The 15,000-nt window shown below is 52.1% G+C and overlaps 1 protein-coding gene across 2 annotated transcripts in view; it reads right to left on the minus strand.

The window, feature by feature from the left end:
• The window catches only part of si:ch211-117c9.5 (sodium- and chloride-dependent creatine transporter 1), a 27,565-nt gene extending 24,782 nt beyond the window's left edge, over window positions 1-2,783 (minus strand). Inside the window, exon 1 of one of the 2 annotated variants that reach the window (XM_068598011.1) lies at window positions 2,276-2,783. In XM_068598011.1, coding sequence (XP_068454112.1) covers window positions 2,276-2,306 — 31 coding nt within the window. In that variant the 5' untranslated portion in view covers window positions 2,307-2,783. Of the gene's footprint in view, window positions 1-548; window positions 770-2,275 lie in introns of those variants that run through there. The other variant, XM_068598012.1, reaches the window with a different exon arrangement.
• Window positions 2,784-15,000: the final 12,217 nt, after the last annotated feature.

Below are 15,000 nucleotides of genomic sequence, written 5' to 3' on the forward strand. Positions count from 1 at the left end.
AGCCGTCTCCGCTTGACCTCTTCACTCTTCATCATGGAGAGAACCCCGCTAGCTTCGGTGGTTGTCGGGGAGCTAGCGGAAAGCAAACGGGGAACTAGCAGCAGCGCTAGCTGGCTACATCAGGGAGCTAGTGGGAAGCAAACAGGGAACTAGCAGCAGCGCTAGCTGGCTACAGCAGGGAGCTAGCGGGGGGCAAACAGGGAACGAGCAGCAGCGCTAGCTGGCTACAGCAGGGAGCTAGCGGAGAGCAAACAGGGATCGAGCAGCAGCGCTAGCTGGCTACAGCAGGGAGCTAGCGAAGTCAACAGGGAACTAGCGGGGAGCAAACAGGGAACTAGCAGCAGCGCTAGCTGGCTACAGCAGGGAGCTAGCGGGGAGCAAACAGGGAACGAGCAGCAGCGCTAGCTGGCTACAGCAGGGAGCTAGCGGTGAGCAAACAGGGAACGAGCAGCAGCGCTAGCTGGCTACAGCAGGGAGCTAGCGGGGAGCAAACAGGGAACGAGCAGCAGCGCTAGCTGGCTACAGCAGGGAGCTAGTGAGACACACACCAAAGGTAGTATCGTCTTGTAACCCGACTTTTACGTTTGTTTGTTTCTGCCGGCCGTGACAACTTATCGTCTCTTTCGACTTCCGGGTCACGACCTGGGAGGGAGGGAGGGGGGGAGGGAGAGAGGGAGGGGGGAAAGGGGAGAGATGGAGGGAGGGAGGGAGGGAGGAGGGATCTTGAGCATGCGCAAAGGCGCATAGTCCAGTTCCTAATCCGATTAACCGTTTACATGCCGGGATGTGTGAATGATCAGCGAGTGGGATGGAGTTCTCCAGGAGTGTTCATCAGATCGTAGTCGGACCGCAATTATTCAAACAAATGTGTTTACATGAACGGATTAATTCTACTTCAGTCGGACTGAGCCAGTAATTCAAATGCATGTAACCGCACTGTTTACCCCCTCCCTCCCCTACCCACACACTTCCTACGGAGAGCTAGCGGACCCTTCATAGGGAGAACCCATCATACGCAGAACCCTTCAGACGCAGAACCCTTCAGATGCAGAACCCTTCAGACACAGAACCCTTCAGACGCAGAACCCGTCAGACGCAGAACCCTTCCTACGCAGAACCCTTCAGACGCAGAACCCTTCCTACGCAGAACCCGTCAGACGCAGAACCCTTCCTACGCAGAACCCTTCCTACGCAGAACCCTTCATACGCAGAACCCTTCATACGCAGAACCCTTCAGACGCAGAACCCTTCATAGGGAGAACCCATCATACGCAGAACCCTTCGTACGCAGAACCCTTCAGACACAGAACCCTTCATACAGGAATGAAAGATGTTCTTGTGAATGGTTCCTCTGCTGATGCGAGCCGCCTTCGCTGAGCGATGACGCTCTCGTGACGCTGATGTCAACGCTCGACTGTGATTGGTTGGAGGAGTTTGTCTCCTGTGTCCAGCAGCTGTGATCAGCTGAGGTGACTTTTTATTTGTGTTGCAAGTTTTGTGTTTGCAATGTTATGTTTGAATATGCAAAATGAGACATTATCAGACGTGTGCTGATGTTCATGCATTCCCACAACGTGAACGTTATATAAAACATTATGTTTTTACAGTCATGTCTCTTAGTTTCACTCCATACATCATAAAATAATAACCCCTTATTAATAAATGTGTCTGGATGACGTCATGAATGTGTTGTGAACAAACACTCAGGATATATGAAAGAGTAAAGTTATGTAAATGAGGTCATGAAACCTGAGTGACGTCATGATGACGGCTCTACAGGTGAAGAGGTGAACACATGAACTCATAGACATCACCATGAACCTTCCCCACTTCATCACACTTCTGGAGCATTTTTATGAAATGATGTGTTTAAATATGCAAATGAGGCATTGCCTAATGGTGGCTTTAGAAGAAATCTACAGACGCAAATGTAATAAAATAAACATATAAATGTATATTTTTTATATTTATTTTCTCACCAGTACATGACCCCTTCAAGCGTATCTGCAGTATGCAACTCACTGTGGTGACTCACACACACACACACACACACACACACACACACACACACACACACACACACACACACACACACATTGCAGGTTATTCAAGTGTGTGTCTGCTTTTATTCACAAAGGAGGATGTCCAAGCTGTGGTCTGCTGCTCCAACAATTCATTACGTTCACGTGGTGTTACACATCATGCAGACACACACACACACACACACACACACACACACACACACACACACACACACACACACACACACACTCACCTTGCTTATTCTCTTCCAGCTCTGGTGACATTGTTGTTCAGCAGCACACGGTGAATCGTATTATTAATTTATATGTAAATATTTATATATTTTTCTTCTTTGCGTGAAAAAAGAACACAAACGCTCGGCTGGTGTTTTTTTTCTGTTTGTTATCTTCTGAAATAAAAACACAATGCCAGTTTCTCTTTGTGTGTGCGCGTGTGTGCGCACGTGAGCGCGCGTGTGCCGATCACACGGTGCAAGATGCGGAATTGAAATGTCCCAAAAAGCAAACGGTCCGTTCAGCCTTCTGACAAAAGAGACTCAGAAGCAGTCGACGAAGCACTTGAAGGTCAGCCTGAAGAATCTCATGGGGGACGCGGAGAAGCCGAGGACGAGGACTTTCTGCGGGGTTCCTCTCGCGCACCACACGATCAAATGAAGAGAGGGAGCGCGAGGGAGCGAGTGAGCGAGAGAGCGAGCAGCCCGACCACAGCTCCGTGGACGTGTACGTGATGCAGCGCGTTGGAGGACTGAGGCGCGCGGATCCTCCACGGTCCTGGTGACGCCCCCCTGCAGACAGGCTGCTCTGATTGGCTGGACTGCGCAGCACAAGTGCGCAGCATCAGTAGCCATGTCACAGTCACAAGGATGGTGTTACGTCCCTGGTTACGAGGACTAGTCTCATCGTGGCCCTCTAGACTTATTGTGGCCCTCTAGTCTCAACGCGCCCTCTAGTCTCATCGTGGCCCTCTAGTCTCATTGTGGCCTTCTAGTCTCATCATGGCCCTGTAGTCTCATCGTGGTCCTCTAGTCTCATTGTGGCCTTCTAGTCTCATCATGGCCCTGTAGTCTCATCGTGGCCCTCTAGTCTCATCGTGGCCCTCTAGTCTCATTGTGGCCCTGTAGTCTCATCGTGACCCTCTAGTCTCATTGTGGCCCTCTAGTCTCATTGTCTAGTCTCATCGTGGCCCTCGAGTCTCATTGTCTAGTCTCATCGTGGCCCTCGAGTCTCATTGTGACCCTTGAGTCTCATTGTGGCCCTCTAGTCTCATTGTGGCCCTCTAGTCTCATTGTGGCTCTCTAGTCTCATTGTGACCCTCGAGTCTCATTGTGGTCCTCTAGTCTCATTGTGGCCGCTCTAGTCTCATCGTGACTCTCAAGTCTCATTGTGGCCCTCGAGTCTCATTGTGGCCCTCTAGTCTCATAGTGGCCCCTGTAGTCTCATTGTGGCCCTTCTAGTCTCATCGTGGCCCTCCAGTCTCATTGTGGCCCTCTAGTCTCATAGTGGCCCTCTAGTCTCATCGTGGCCTTTTAGTCTCATTGTGGCCCCTCTAGTCTCATTGTGGCCCTCTAGTCTCATTGTAGTCCTCTAGTCTCATCGTGGCCCTCTAGTCTTATTGTTGCCCTGTAGTCTCATCGCGGCCCTGTAGTCTCATTGTGGCCCTCTAATCTCATTGTGGCCCTCTAGTCTCATCGTAGTCCTCTCGTCTCATTGTGGCCCTCTAGTCTTATTCTGGCCCTCTAGTCTCAACGTGGACCTGTAGTCTCATTGTGGCCCTCTAATCTCATTGTGGCCCTCTAGTCTCATCGTAGTCCTCTAGTCTCATTGTGACCCTCGAGTCTCATTGTGGCCCTCTAGTCTCATCGTAGTCCTCTCGTCTCATTGTGACCCTCGAGTCTCATTGTGGCCCTCTAGTCTCATTGTGGCCCTCTAGTCTCATCGTAGTCCTCTCGTCTCATTGTGGCCCTCTAGTCTTATTGTGGCCCTCTAGTCTCAACGTGGACCTGTAGTCTCATCGTGGCCCTCGAGTCTTATTGTGGCCCCTGTAGTCTCATTGTGGCCCCTCAATTCTCATTGTGGCCCTCTAGTCTCATTGTGGCCCTCTAGTCTCATTGTGGCCCTCGAGTCTCATTGTGGCCCTCTAGTCTCATTGTGGCCCTCTAGTCTCATAGTGGCCCCTGTAGTCTCATTGTGGCCCTTCTAGTCTCATTGTGGCCCTCTAGTCTCATAGTGGCCCTCTAGTCTCATCGTAGTCCTCTAGTCTCATTGTGGCCCTCTAGTCTTATTGTGGCCCTCTTGCCTCATCGTGGCCCTCGAGTCTCATTGTGACCCTCGAGTCTCATAGTGGCCCTCTAGTCTCAAAGTGGCCCTTCTAGTCTCATCGTGGCCCTCTAGTCTCATAGTGGCCCTCTATTCTTATTGTGGCCCTCTAGTCTCAACACGCCCTCTAGTCTCATCGTGGCCCTCTAGTCTTATTGTGGCCCTCTAGTCTCATTGTGACCCTCGAGTCTCATTGTGACCCTCGAGTCTCATTGTGGCCCTCTAGTCTCATCGTGGACCTGTAGTCTCATCGTGGCCCTCGAGTCTCATAGTGGCCCTCTAGTCTTATTGTGGCCCCTGTAGTCTTATTGTGGCCCCTCTATTCTCATTGTGGCCCTCTAGTCTCATTGTGGCCCTCTAGTCTCATTGTGACCCTCGAGTCTCATTGTGGCCCTCTAGTCTCATTGTGGCCCTCTAGTCTCATAGTGGCCCCTGTAGTCTCATTGTGGCCCTTCTAGTCTCATTGTGGCCCTCTAGTCTCATTGTGGCCCTCTAGTCTCATCGTAGTCCTCTCGTCTCATTGTGGCCCTCTAGTCTTATTGTGGCCCTCTAGTCTCAACGTGGACCTGTAGTCTCATCGTGGCCCTCGAGTCTCATAGTGGCCCTCGAGTCTTATTGTGGCCCCTGTAGTCTCATTGTGGCCCCTCTGTTCTCATTGTGGCCCTCTAGTCTCATTGTGGCCCTCTAGTCTCATTGTGACCCTCGAGTCTCATTGTGGCCCTCTAGTCTCATTGTGGCCCTCTAGTCTCATAGTGGCCCCTGTAGTCTCATTGTGGCCCTTCTAGTCTCATTGTGGCCCTCTAGTCTCATAGTGGCCCTCTAGTCTCATCGTAGTCCTCTAGTCTCATTGTGACCCTCGAGTCTCATAGTGGCCCTCTAGTCTCAAAGTGGCCCTTCTAGTCTCATCGTGGCCCTCTAGTCTCATAGTGGCCCTCTAGTCTTATTGTGGCCCTCTAGTCTCAACACGCCCTCTAGTCTCATCGTGGCCCTCTAGTCTCATTGTGGCCTTCTAGTCTCATCATGGCCCTGTAGTCTCATCGTGGCCCTCTAGTCTCATCGTGGCCCTCTAGTCTTATTGTGGCCCTCTAGTCTCATTGTGACCCTCGAGTCTCATTGTGGCCCTCTAGTCTCATTGTGGCCCTTCTAGTCTCATCGTGGCCCTCCAGTCTCATCGTGGCCCTCTAGTCTTATTGTAGCCCTCTAGTCTCATTGTGGCCCTCTAGTCTCATCGTAGTCCTCTAGTCTCATTGTGGCCCTCTAGTCTCATTGTGGCCACTCTAGTCTTATCGTGGCCCTTGAGTCTCATTGTGGTCCTCTCGTCTCATTGTGGCCCTCTAGTCTCATAGTGGCCCCTGTAGTCTCATTGTGGCCCTTCTAGTCTCATCGTGGCCCTCCAGTCTCATCGTGGCCCTCTAGTCTCATTGTGGCCCTCTAGTCTCATCGTAGTCCTCTAGTCTCATTGTGGCCCTCTAGTCTCATTGTGGCCACTCTAGTCTTATCGTGGCCCTTGAGTCTCATTATGGTCCTCTCGTCTCATCGTGGCCCTCTAGTCTCATCGTGGCCCTCTAGTCTCATAGTGGCCCCTGCAGTCTCATTGTGGCCCTTCTAGTCTCATCGTGGCCCTCCAGTCTCATCGTGGCCCTCTAGTCTTATTGTAGCCCTCTAGTCTCATTGTGGCCCTCTAGTCTCATCGTAGTCCTCTAGTCTCATTGTGGCCCTCTAGTCTCATTGTGGCCACTCTAGTCTTATCGTGGCCCTTGAGTCTCATTGTGGTCCTCTCGTCTCATCGTGGCCCTCTAGTCTCATTGTGGCTCTCTAGTCTCATTGTGGTCCTCAAGTCTCATTGTGGCCGCTCTAGTCTCATCGTGGCCCTCGAGTCTCATTGTGACCCTCGAGTCTCATTGTGGCCCTCTAGTCTCATTGTGGCCCTCTAGTCTCATTGTGGCTCTCTAGTCTCATTGTGACCCTCGAGTCTCATTGTGGTCCTCTAGTCTCATTGTGGCCGCTCTAGTCTCATCGTGACTCTCGAGTCTCATTGTGGCCCTCGAGTCTCATTGTGGCCCTCTAGTCTCATAGTGGCCACTGTAGTCTCATTGTGGCCCTTCTAGTCTCATCGTGGCCCTCCAGTCTCATTGTGGCCCTCTAGTCTCATCGTGGCCTTTTAGTCTCATTGTGGCCCCTCTAGTCTCATTGTGGCCCTCTAGTCTCATTGTAGTCCTCTAGTCTCATCGTGGCCCTCTAGTCTTATTGTTGCCCTGTAGTCTCATCGCGGCCCTGTAGTCTCATTGTGGCCCTCTAATCTCATTGTGGCCCTCTAGTCTCATCGTAGTCCTCTCGTCTCATTGTGGCCCTCTAGTCTTATTCTGGTCCTCTAGTCTCAACGTGGACCTGTAGTCTCATCGTGGCCCTCGAGTCTCATAGTGGCCCTCTAGTCTCATTGTGGCCCTCTAGTCTCATAGTGGCCCCTGTAGTCTCATTGTGGCCCTTCTAGTCTCATTGTGGCCCTCTAGTCTCATAGTGGCCCTCTAGTCTCATCGTAGTCCTCTAGTCTCATTGTGGCCCTCTAGTCTTATTGTGGCCCTCTTGCCTCATCGTTGCCCTCTAGTCTCATCGTAGTCCTCTAGTCTCATTGTGGTCCTCTAGTCTCATTGTGGCCGCTCTAGTCTCATCGTGGCCCTCGAGTCTCATTGTGACCCTCGAGTCTCATTGTGGCCCTCTAGTCTCATTGTGGCCCTCTAGTCTCATTGTGGCCACTCTAGTCTTATCGTGGCCCTTGAGTCTCATTGTGGTCCTCTCGTCTCATCGTGGCCCTCTAGTCTCATCGTGGCCCTCTAGTCTCATAGTGGCCCCTGCAGTCTCATTGTGGCCCTTCTAGTCTCATCGTGGCCCTCCAGTCTCATCGTGGCCCTCTAGTCTTATTGTAGCCCTCTCGTCTCATTGTGGCCCTCTAGTCTTATTCTGGTCCTCTAGTCTCAACGTGGACCTGTAGTCTCATCGTGGCCCTCGAGTCTCATAGTAGCCCTCTAGTCTCATTGTGGCCCTCTAGTCTCATAGTGGCCCCTGTAGTCTCATTGTGGCCCTTCTAGTCTCATTGTGGCCCTCTAGTCTCATAGTGGCCCTCTAGTCTCATCGTAGTCCTCTCGTCTCATTATGGCCCTCTAGTCTTATTGTGGCCCTCTAGTCTCAACGTGGACCTGTAGTCTCATCGTGGCCCTCGAGTCTCATAGTGGCCCTCGAGTCTTATTGTGGCCCCTGTAGTCTCATTGTGGCCCCTATATTCTCATTGTGGCCCTCTAGTCTCATTGTGGCCCTCTAGTCTCATTGTGACCCTCGAGTCTCATTGTGGCCCTCTAGTCTCATTGTGGCCCTCTAGTCTCATAGTGGCCCCTGTAGTCTCATTGTGGCCCTCTAGTCTCATTGTGGCCCTCTAGTCTCATAGTGGCCCTCTAGTCTCATCGTAGTCCTCTAGTCTCATTGTGGCCCTCTAGTCTTATTGTGGCCCTCTTGCCTCATCGTGGCCCTCGAGTCTCATTGTGACCCTCGAGTCTCATAGTGGCCCTCTAGTCTCAAAGTGGCCCTTCTAGTCTCATCGTGGCCCTCTAGTCTCATAGTGGCCCTCTAGTCTTATTGTGGCCCTCTAGTCTCAACACGCCCTCTAGTCTCAAAGTGGCCCTTCTAGTCTCATCGTGGCCCTCGAGTCTCATAGTGGCCCTCGAGTCTTATTGTGGCCCCTGTAGTCTCATTGTGGCCCCTCTATTCTCATTGTGGCCCTCTAGTCTCATTGTGGCCCTCTAGTCTCATTGTGACCCTCGAGTCTCATTGTGGCCCTCTAGTCTCATTGTGGCCCTCTAGTCTCATAGTGGCCCTCTATTCTCATCGTAGTCCTCTAGTCTCATTGTGGCCCTCTAGTCTTATTGTGGCCCTCTTGCCTCATCGTGGCCCTCGAGTCTCATTGTGACCCTCGAGTCTCATAGTGGCCCTCTAGTCTCAAAGTGGCCCTTCTAGTCTCATCGTGGCCCTCTAGTCTCATAGTGGCCCTCTAGTCTTATTGTGGCCCTCTAGTCTCAACACGCCCTCTAGTCTCATCGTGGCCCTCTAGTCTCATTGTGGCCTTCTAGTCTCATCATGGCCCTGTAGTCTCATCGTGGCCCTCTAGTCTCATCGTGGCCCTCTAGTCTTATTGTGGCCCTCTAGTCTCATTGTGACCCTCGAGTCTCATTGTGGCCCTCTAGTCTCATCGTGGCCCTCTAGTCTCATAGTGGCCCCTGCAGTCTCATCGTGGCCCTCTAGTCTTATTGTAGCCCTCTAGTCTCATTGTGGCCCTCTAGTCTCATCGTAGTCCTCTAGTCTCATTGTGGCCCTCTAGTCTCATTGTGGCCACTCTAGTCTTATCGTGGCCCTTGAGTCTCATTGTGGTCCTCTCATCTCATCGTGGCCCTCTAGTCTCATTGTGGCCCTCTAGTCTCATTGTGGCTCTCTAGTCTCATTGTGGTCCTCTCGTCTCATCGTGGCCCTCTAGTCTCATTGTGGCCCTCTAGTCTCATTGTGGCTCTCTAGTCTCATCGTGGCCCTCTAGTCTTATTGTAGCCCTCTAGTCTCATTGTGGCCCTCTAGTCTCATCGTAGTCCTCTAGTCTCATTGTGGCCCTCTAGTCTCATTGTGGCCACTCTAGTCTTATCGTGGCCCTTGAGTCTCATTGTGGTCCTCTCGTCTCATCGTGGCCCTCTAGTCTCATTGTGGCTCTCTAGTCTCATTGTGGTCCTCAAGTCTCATTGTGGCCGCTCTAGTCTCATCGTGGCCCTCGAGTCTCATTGTGACCCTCGAGTCTCATTGTGGCCCTCTAGTCTCATTGTGGCCCTCTAGTCTCATTGTGGCTCTCTAGTCTCATTGTGACCCTCGAGTCTCATTGTGGTCCTCTAGTCTCATTGTGGCCGCTCTAGTCTCATCGTGACTCTCGAGTCTCATTGTGGCCCTCGAGTCTCATTGTGGCCCTCTAGTCTCATCGTGGCCCTCCAGTCTCATTGTGGCCCTCTAGTCTCATCGTGGCCTTTTAGTCTCATTGTGGCCCCTCTAGTCTCATTGTGGCCCTCTAGTCTCATTGTAGTCCTCTAGTCTCATCGTGGCCCTCTAGTCTTATTGTTGCCCTGTAGTCTCATCGTGGCCCTGTAGTCTCATTGTGGCCCTCTAATCTCATTGTGGCCCTCTAGTCTAATCGTAGTCCTCTCGTCTCATTGTGGCCCTCTAGTCTTATTCTGGTCCTCTAGTCTCAACGTGGACCTGTAGTCTCATCGTGGCCCTCGAGTCTCATAGTGGCCCTCTAGTCTTATTGTGGCCCCTGTAGTCTCATTGTGGCCCCTCTATTCTCATTGTGGCCCTCTAGTCTCATTGTGGCCCTCTAGTCTCATTGTGACCCTCGAGTCTCATTGTGGCCCTCTAGTCTCATAGTGGCCCCTGTAGTCTCATTGTGGCCCTTCTAGTCTCATTGTGGCCCTCTAGTCTCATTGTGGCCCTCTAGTCTCATAGTGGCCCTCTAGTCTCATCGTAGTCCTCTAGTCTCATTGTGGCCCTCTAGTCTTATTGTGGCTCTCTTGCCTCATCGTGGCCCTCGAGTCTCATTGTGACCCTCGAGTCTCATAGTGGCCCTCTAGTCTCATAGTGGCCCTCTAGTGTCATTGTGGCCCTCTAATCTCATCGTGGACCTCTAGTCTCATAGTGGCCCTCTAGTCTTATTGTGACCCTCTAGTCTCATTGTGGCCCTTCTAGTCTCATCGTGGCCCTCCAGTCTCATCGTGGCCCTCTAGTCTTATTGTAGCCCTCTAGTCTCATTGTGGCCCTCTAGTCTCATCGTAGTCCTCTAGTCTCATTGTGGCCCTCTAGTCTCATTGTGGCCACTCTAGTCTTATCGTGGCCCTTGAGTCTCATTGTGGTCCTCTCGTCTCATTGTGGCCCTCTAGTCTCATAGTGGCCCCTGTAGTCTCATTGTGGCCCTTCTAGTCTCATCGTGGCCCTCCAGTCTCATCGTGGCCCTCTAGTCTCATTGTGGCCCTCTAGTCTCATCGTAGTCCTCTAGTCTCATTGTGGCCCTCTAGTCTCATTGTGGCCACTCTAGTCTTATCGTGGCCCTTGAGTCTCATTATGGTCCTCTCGTCTCATCGTGGCCCTCTAGTCTCATCGTGGCCCTCTAGTCTCATAGTGGCCCCTGCAGTCTCATTGTGGCCCTTCTAGTCTCATCGTGGCCCTCCAGTCTCATCGTGGCCCTCTAGTCTTATTGTAGCCCTCTAGTCTCATTGTGGCCCTCTAGTCTCATCGTAGTCCTCTAGTCTCATTGTGGCCCTCTAGTCTCATTGTGGCCACTCTAGTCTTATCGTGGCCCTTGAGTCTCATTGTGGTCCTCTCGTCTCATCGTGGCCCTTGAGTCTCATTGTGGCTCTCTAGTCTCATTGTGGTCCTCAAGTCTCATTGTGGCCGCTCTAGTCTCATCGTGGCCCTCGAGTCTCATTGTGACCCTCGAGTCTCATTGTGGCCCTCTAGTCTCATTGTGGCCCTCTAGTCTCATTGTGGCTCTCTAGTCTCATTGTGACCCTCGAGTCTCATTGTGGTCCTCTAGTCTCATTGTGGCCGCTCTAGTCTCATCGTGACTCTCTAGTCTCATTGTGGCCCTCGAGTCTCATTGTGGCCCTCTAGTCTCATAGTGGCCACTGTAGTCTCATTGTGGCCCTTCTAGTCTCATCGTGGCCCTCCAGTCTCATTGTGGCCCTCTAGTCTCATCGTGGCCTTTTAGTCTAATTGTGGCCCCTCTAGTCTCATTGTGGCCCTCTAGTCTCATTGTAGTCCTCTAGTCTCATCGTGGCCCTCTAGTCTTATTGTTGCCCTGTAGTCTCATCGCGGCCCTGTAGTCTCATTGTGGCCCTCTAATCTCATTGTGGCCCTCTAGTCTCATCGTAGTCCTCTCGTCTCATTGTGGCCCTCTAGTCTTATTCTGGTCCTCTAGTCTCAACGTGGACCTGTAGTCTCATCGTGGCCCTCGAGTCTCATAGTGGCCCTCTAGTCTCATTGTGGCCCTCTAGTCTCATAGTGGCCCCTGTAGTCTCATTGTGGCCCTTCTAGTCTCATTGTGGCCCTCTAGTCTCATAGTGGCCCTCTAGTCTCATCGTAGTCCTCTAGTCTCATTGTGGCCCTCTAGTCTTATTGTGGCCCTCTTGCCTCATCGTTGCCCTCTAGTCTCATCGTAGTCCTCTAGTCTCATTGTGGTCCTCTAGTCTCATTGTGGCCGCTCTAGTCTCATTGTGGCCGCTCTAGTCTCATCGTGGCCCTCGAGTCTCATTGTGACCCTCGAGTCTCATTGTGGCCCTCTAGTCTCATTGTGGCCCTCTAGTCTCATTGTGGCCACTCTAGTCTTATCGTGGCCCTTGAGTCTCATTGTGGTCCTCTCGTCTCATCGTGGCCCTCTAGTCTCATCGTGGCCCTCTAGTCTCATAGTGGCCCCTGCAGTCTCATTGTGGCCCTTCTAGTCTCATCGTGGCCCTCCAGTCTCATCGTGGCCGCTCTAGTCTTATTGTAGCCCTCTCGTCTCATTGTGGCCCCTATATTCTCATTGTGGCCCTCTAGTCTCATTGTGGCCCTCTAGTCTCATTGTGACCCTCGAGTCTCATTGTGGCCCTCTAGTCTCATTGTGGCCCTCTAGTCTCATAGTGGCCCCTGTAGTCTCATTGTGGCCCTTCTAGTCTCATTGTGGCCCTCTAGTCTCATAGTGGCCCCTCTAGTCTCATCGTAGTCCTCTAGTCTCATTGTGGCCCTCTAGTCTTATTGTGGCCCTCTTGCCTCATCGTGGCCCTCGAGTCTCATTGTGACCCTCGAGTCTCATAGTGGCCCTCTAGTGTCAAAGTGGCCCTTCTAGTCTCATCGTGGCCCTCTAGTCTCATAGTGGCCCTCTAGTCTTATTGTGGCCCTCTAGTCTCAACACGCCCTCTAGTCTCAAAGTGGCCCTTCTAGTCTCATCGTGGCCCTCGAGTCTCATAGTGGCCCTCGAGTCTTATTGTGGCCCCTGTAGTCTCATTGTGGCCCCTCTAGTCTCATTGTGGCCCTCTAGTCTCATAGTGGCCCTCTAGTCTCATCGTAGTCCTCTAGTCTCATTGTGGCCCTCTAGTCTTATTGTGGCCCTCTTGCCTCATCGTGGCCCTCGAGTCTCATTGTGACCCTCGAGTCTCATAGTGGCCCTCTAGTCTCAAAGTGGCCCTTCTAGTCTCATCGTGGCCCTCTAGTCTCATAGTGGCCCTCTAGTCTTATTGTGGCCCTCTAGTCTCAACACGCCCTCTAGTCTCATCGTGGCCCTCTAGTCTCATTGTGGCCTTCTAGTCTCATCATGGCCCTGTAGTCTCATCGTGGCCCTCTAGTCTCATCGTGGCCCTCTAGTCTTATTGTGGCCCTCTAGTCTCATTGTGACCCTCGAGTCTCATTGTGGCCCTCTAGTCTCATCGTGGCCCTCTAGTCTCATAGTGGCCCCTGCAGTCTCATCGTGGCCCTCTAGTCTTATTGTAGCCCTCTAGTCTCATTGTGGCCCTCTAGTCTCATCGTAGTCCTCTAGTCTCATTGTGGCCCTCTAGTCTCATTGTGGCCACTCTAGTCTTATCGTGGCCCTTGAGTCTCATTGTGGTCCTCTCGTCTCATCGTGGCCCTCTAGTCTCATTGTGGCCCTCTAGTCTCATTGTGGCTCTCTAGTCTCATTGTGGTCCTCTCGTCTCATCGTGGCCCTCTAGTCTCATTGTGGCCCTCTAGTCTCATTGTGGCTCTCTAGTCTCATCGTGGCCCTCTAGTCTTATTGTAGCCCTCTAGTCTCATTGTGGCCCTCTAGTCTCATCGTAGTCCTCTAGTCTCATTGTGGCCCTCTAGTCTCATTGTGGCCACTCTAGTCTTATCGTGGCCCTTGAGTCTCATTGTGGTCCTCTCGTCTCATCGTGGCCCTCTAGTCTCATTGTGGCTCTCTAGTCTCATTGTGGTCCTCAAGTCTCATTGTGGCCGCTCTAGTCTCATCGTGGCCCTCGAGTCTCATTGTGACCCTCGAGTCTCATTGTGGCCCTCTAGTCTCATTGTGGCCCTCTAGTCTCATTGTGGCTCTCTAGTCTCATTGTGACCCTCGAGTCTCATTGTGGTCCTCTAGTCTCATTGTGGCTGCTCTAGTCTCATCGTGACTCTCGAGTCTCATTGTGGCCCTCGAGTCTCATTGTGGCCCTCTAGTCTCATCGTGGCCCTCCAGTCTCATTGTGGCCCTCTAGTCTCATCGTGGCCTTTTTGTCTCATTGTGGCCCCTCTAGTCTCATTGTGGCCCTCTAGTCTCATTGTAGTCCTCTAGTCTCATCGTGGCCCTCTAGTCTTATTGTTGCCCTGTAGTCTCATCGTGGCCCTGTAGTCTCATTGTGGCCCTCTAATCTCATTGTGGCCCTCTAGTCTCATCGTAGTCCTCTCGTCTCATTGTGGCCCTCTAGTCTTATTCTGGTCCTCTAGTCTCAACGTGGACCTGTAGTCTCATCGTGGCCCTCGAGTCTCATAGTGGCCCTCTAGTCTTATTGTGGCCCCTGTAGTCTCATTGTGGCCCCTCTATTCTCATTGTGGCCCTCTAGTCTCATTGTGGCCCTCTAGTCTCATTGTGACCCTCGAGTCTCATTGTGGCCCTCTAGTCTCATAGTGGCCCCTGTAGTCTCATTGTGGCCCTTCTAGTCTCATTGTGGCCCTCTAGTCTCATTGTGGCCCTCTAGTCTCATAGTGGCCCTCTAGTCTCATCGTAGTCCTCTAGTCTCATTGTGGCCCTCTAGTCTTATTGTGGCCCTCTTGCCTCATCGTGGCCCTCGAGTCTCATTGTGACCCTCGAGTCTCATAGTGGCCCTCTAGTCTCAAAGTGGCCCTTCTAGTCTCATCGTGGCCCTCTAGTCTCATAGTGGCCCTCTAGTGTCATTGTGGCCCTCTAATCTCATCGTGGACCTCTAGTCTCATAGTGGCCCTCTAGTCTTATTGTGGCCCTCTAGTCTCATTGTGGCCCTCTTGTCTCATCGTGGCCTTCTAGTGTTATTGTGGCCCTGTAGTCTCATTGTGGCCATCTAGTCTCATTGTGGCCCTTCTCATTGTGGCCCTCTAGTCTCATCGTGGCCTTCTAGTCTTATTGTGGCCATGTAGTCTCATTGTGGCCCTGTAGTCTCATTGTGGCCCCTGTAGTCTCATTGTGGCCCTCTAGTCTCATTGTGGCCCTCGAGTCTCATTGTGGCCCTCTAGTCTCATTGTGGCCCCTGTAGTCTCATTGTGACCCTTGAGTATCATTGTGGCCCTCTAGTCTCATTGTGGCCCTTCTAGTCTCATTGTGGCCCTCTAGTCTCATTGTGGCCCTCTAGTTTCATCGTGGCCTTTTAGTCTCATTGTGGCCCTCTAGTCTTGTGGCCCTCTAGTCTCATCGTGGCCCTCGAGTCTCATAGTGGCCCTCTAGTCTCATTATGGCCCTTCTAGTCTCATCGTGGCCTTCTAGTCTGATTGTGGCCCCTCTAGTCTCATCGTGGCTCTTCTCGTCTCATTGTGGCCCCTCTAGTCTCATCGTGGCTCTTCTCGTCTCATTGTGGCCCCTCTAGTCTCATCGTGGCTCTTCTAGTCTCATTGTGGC

The sequence above is a fragment of the Clinocottus analis genome, unplaced genomic scaffold, assembly GCF_023055335.1.
Source record: "Clinocottus analis isolate CAN_PGR_092001 unplaced genomic scaffold, fCliAna1.0.p SCAF_4, whole genome shotgun sequence".
NCBI lineage: Eukaryota > Metazoa > Chordata > Actinopteri > Perciformes > Cottidae > Clinocottus > Clinocottus analis.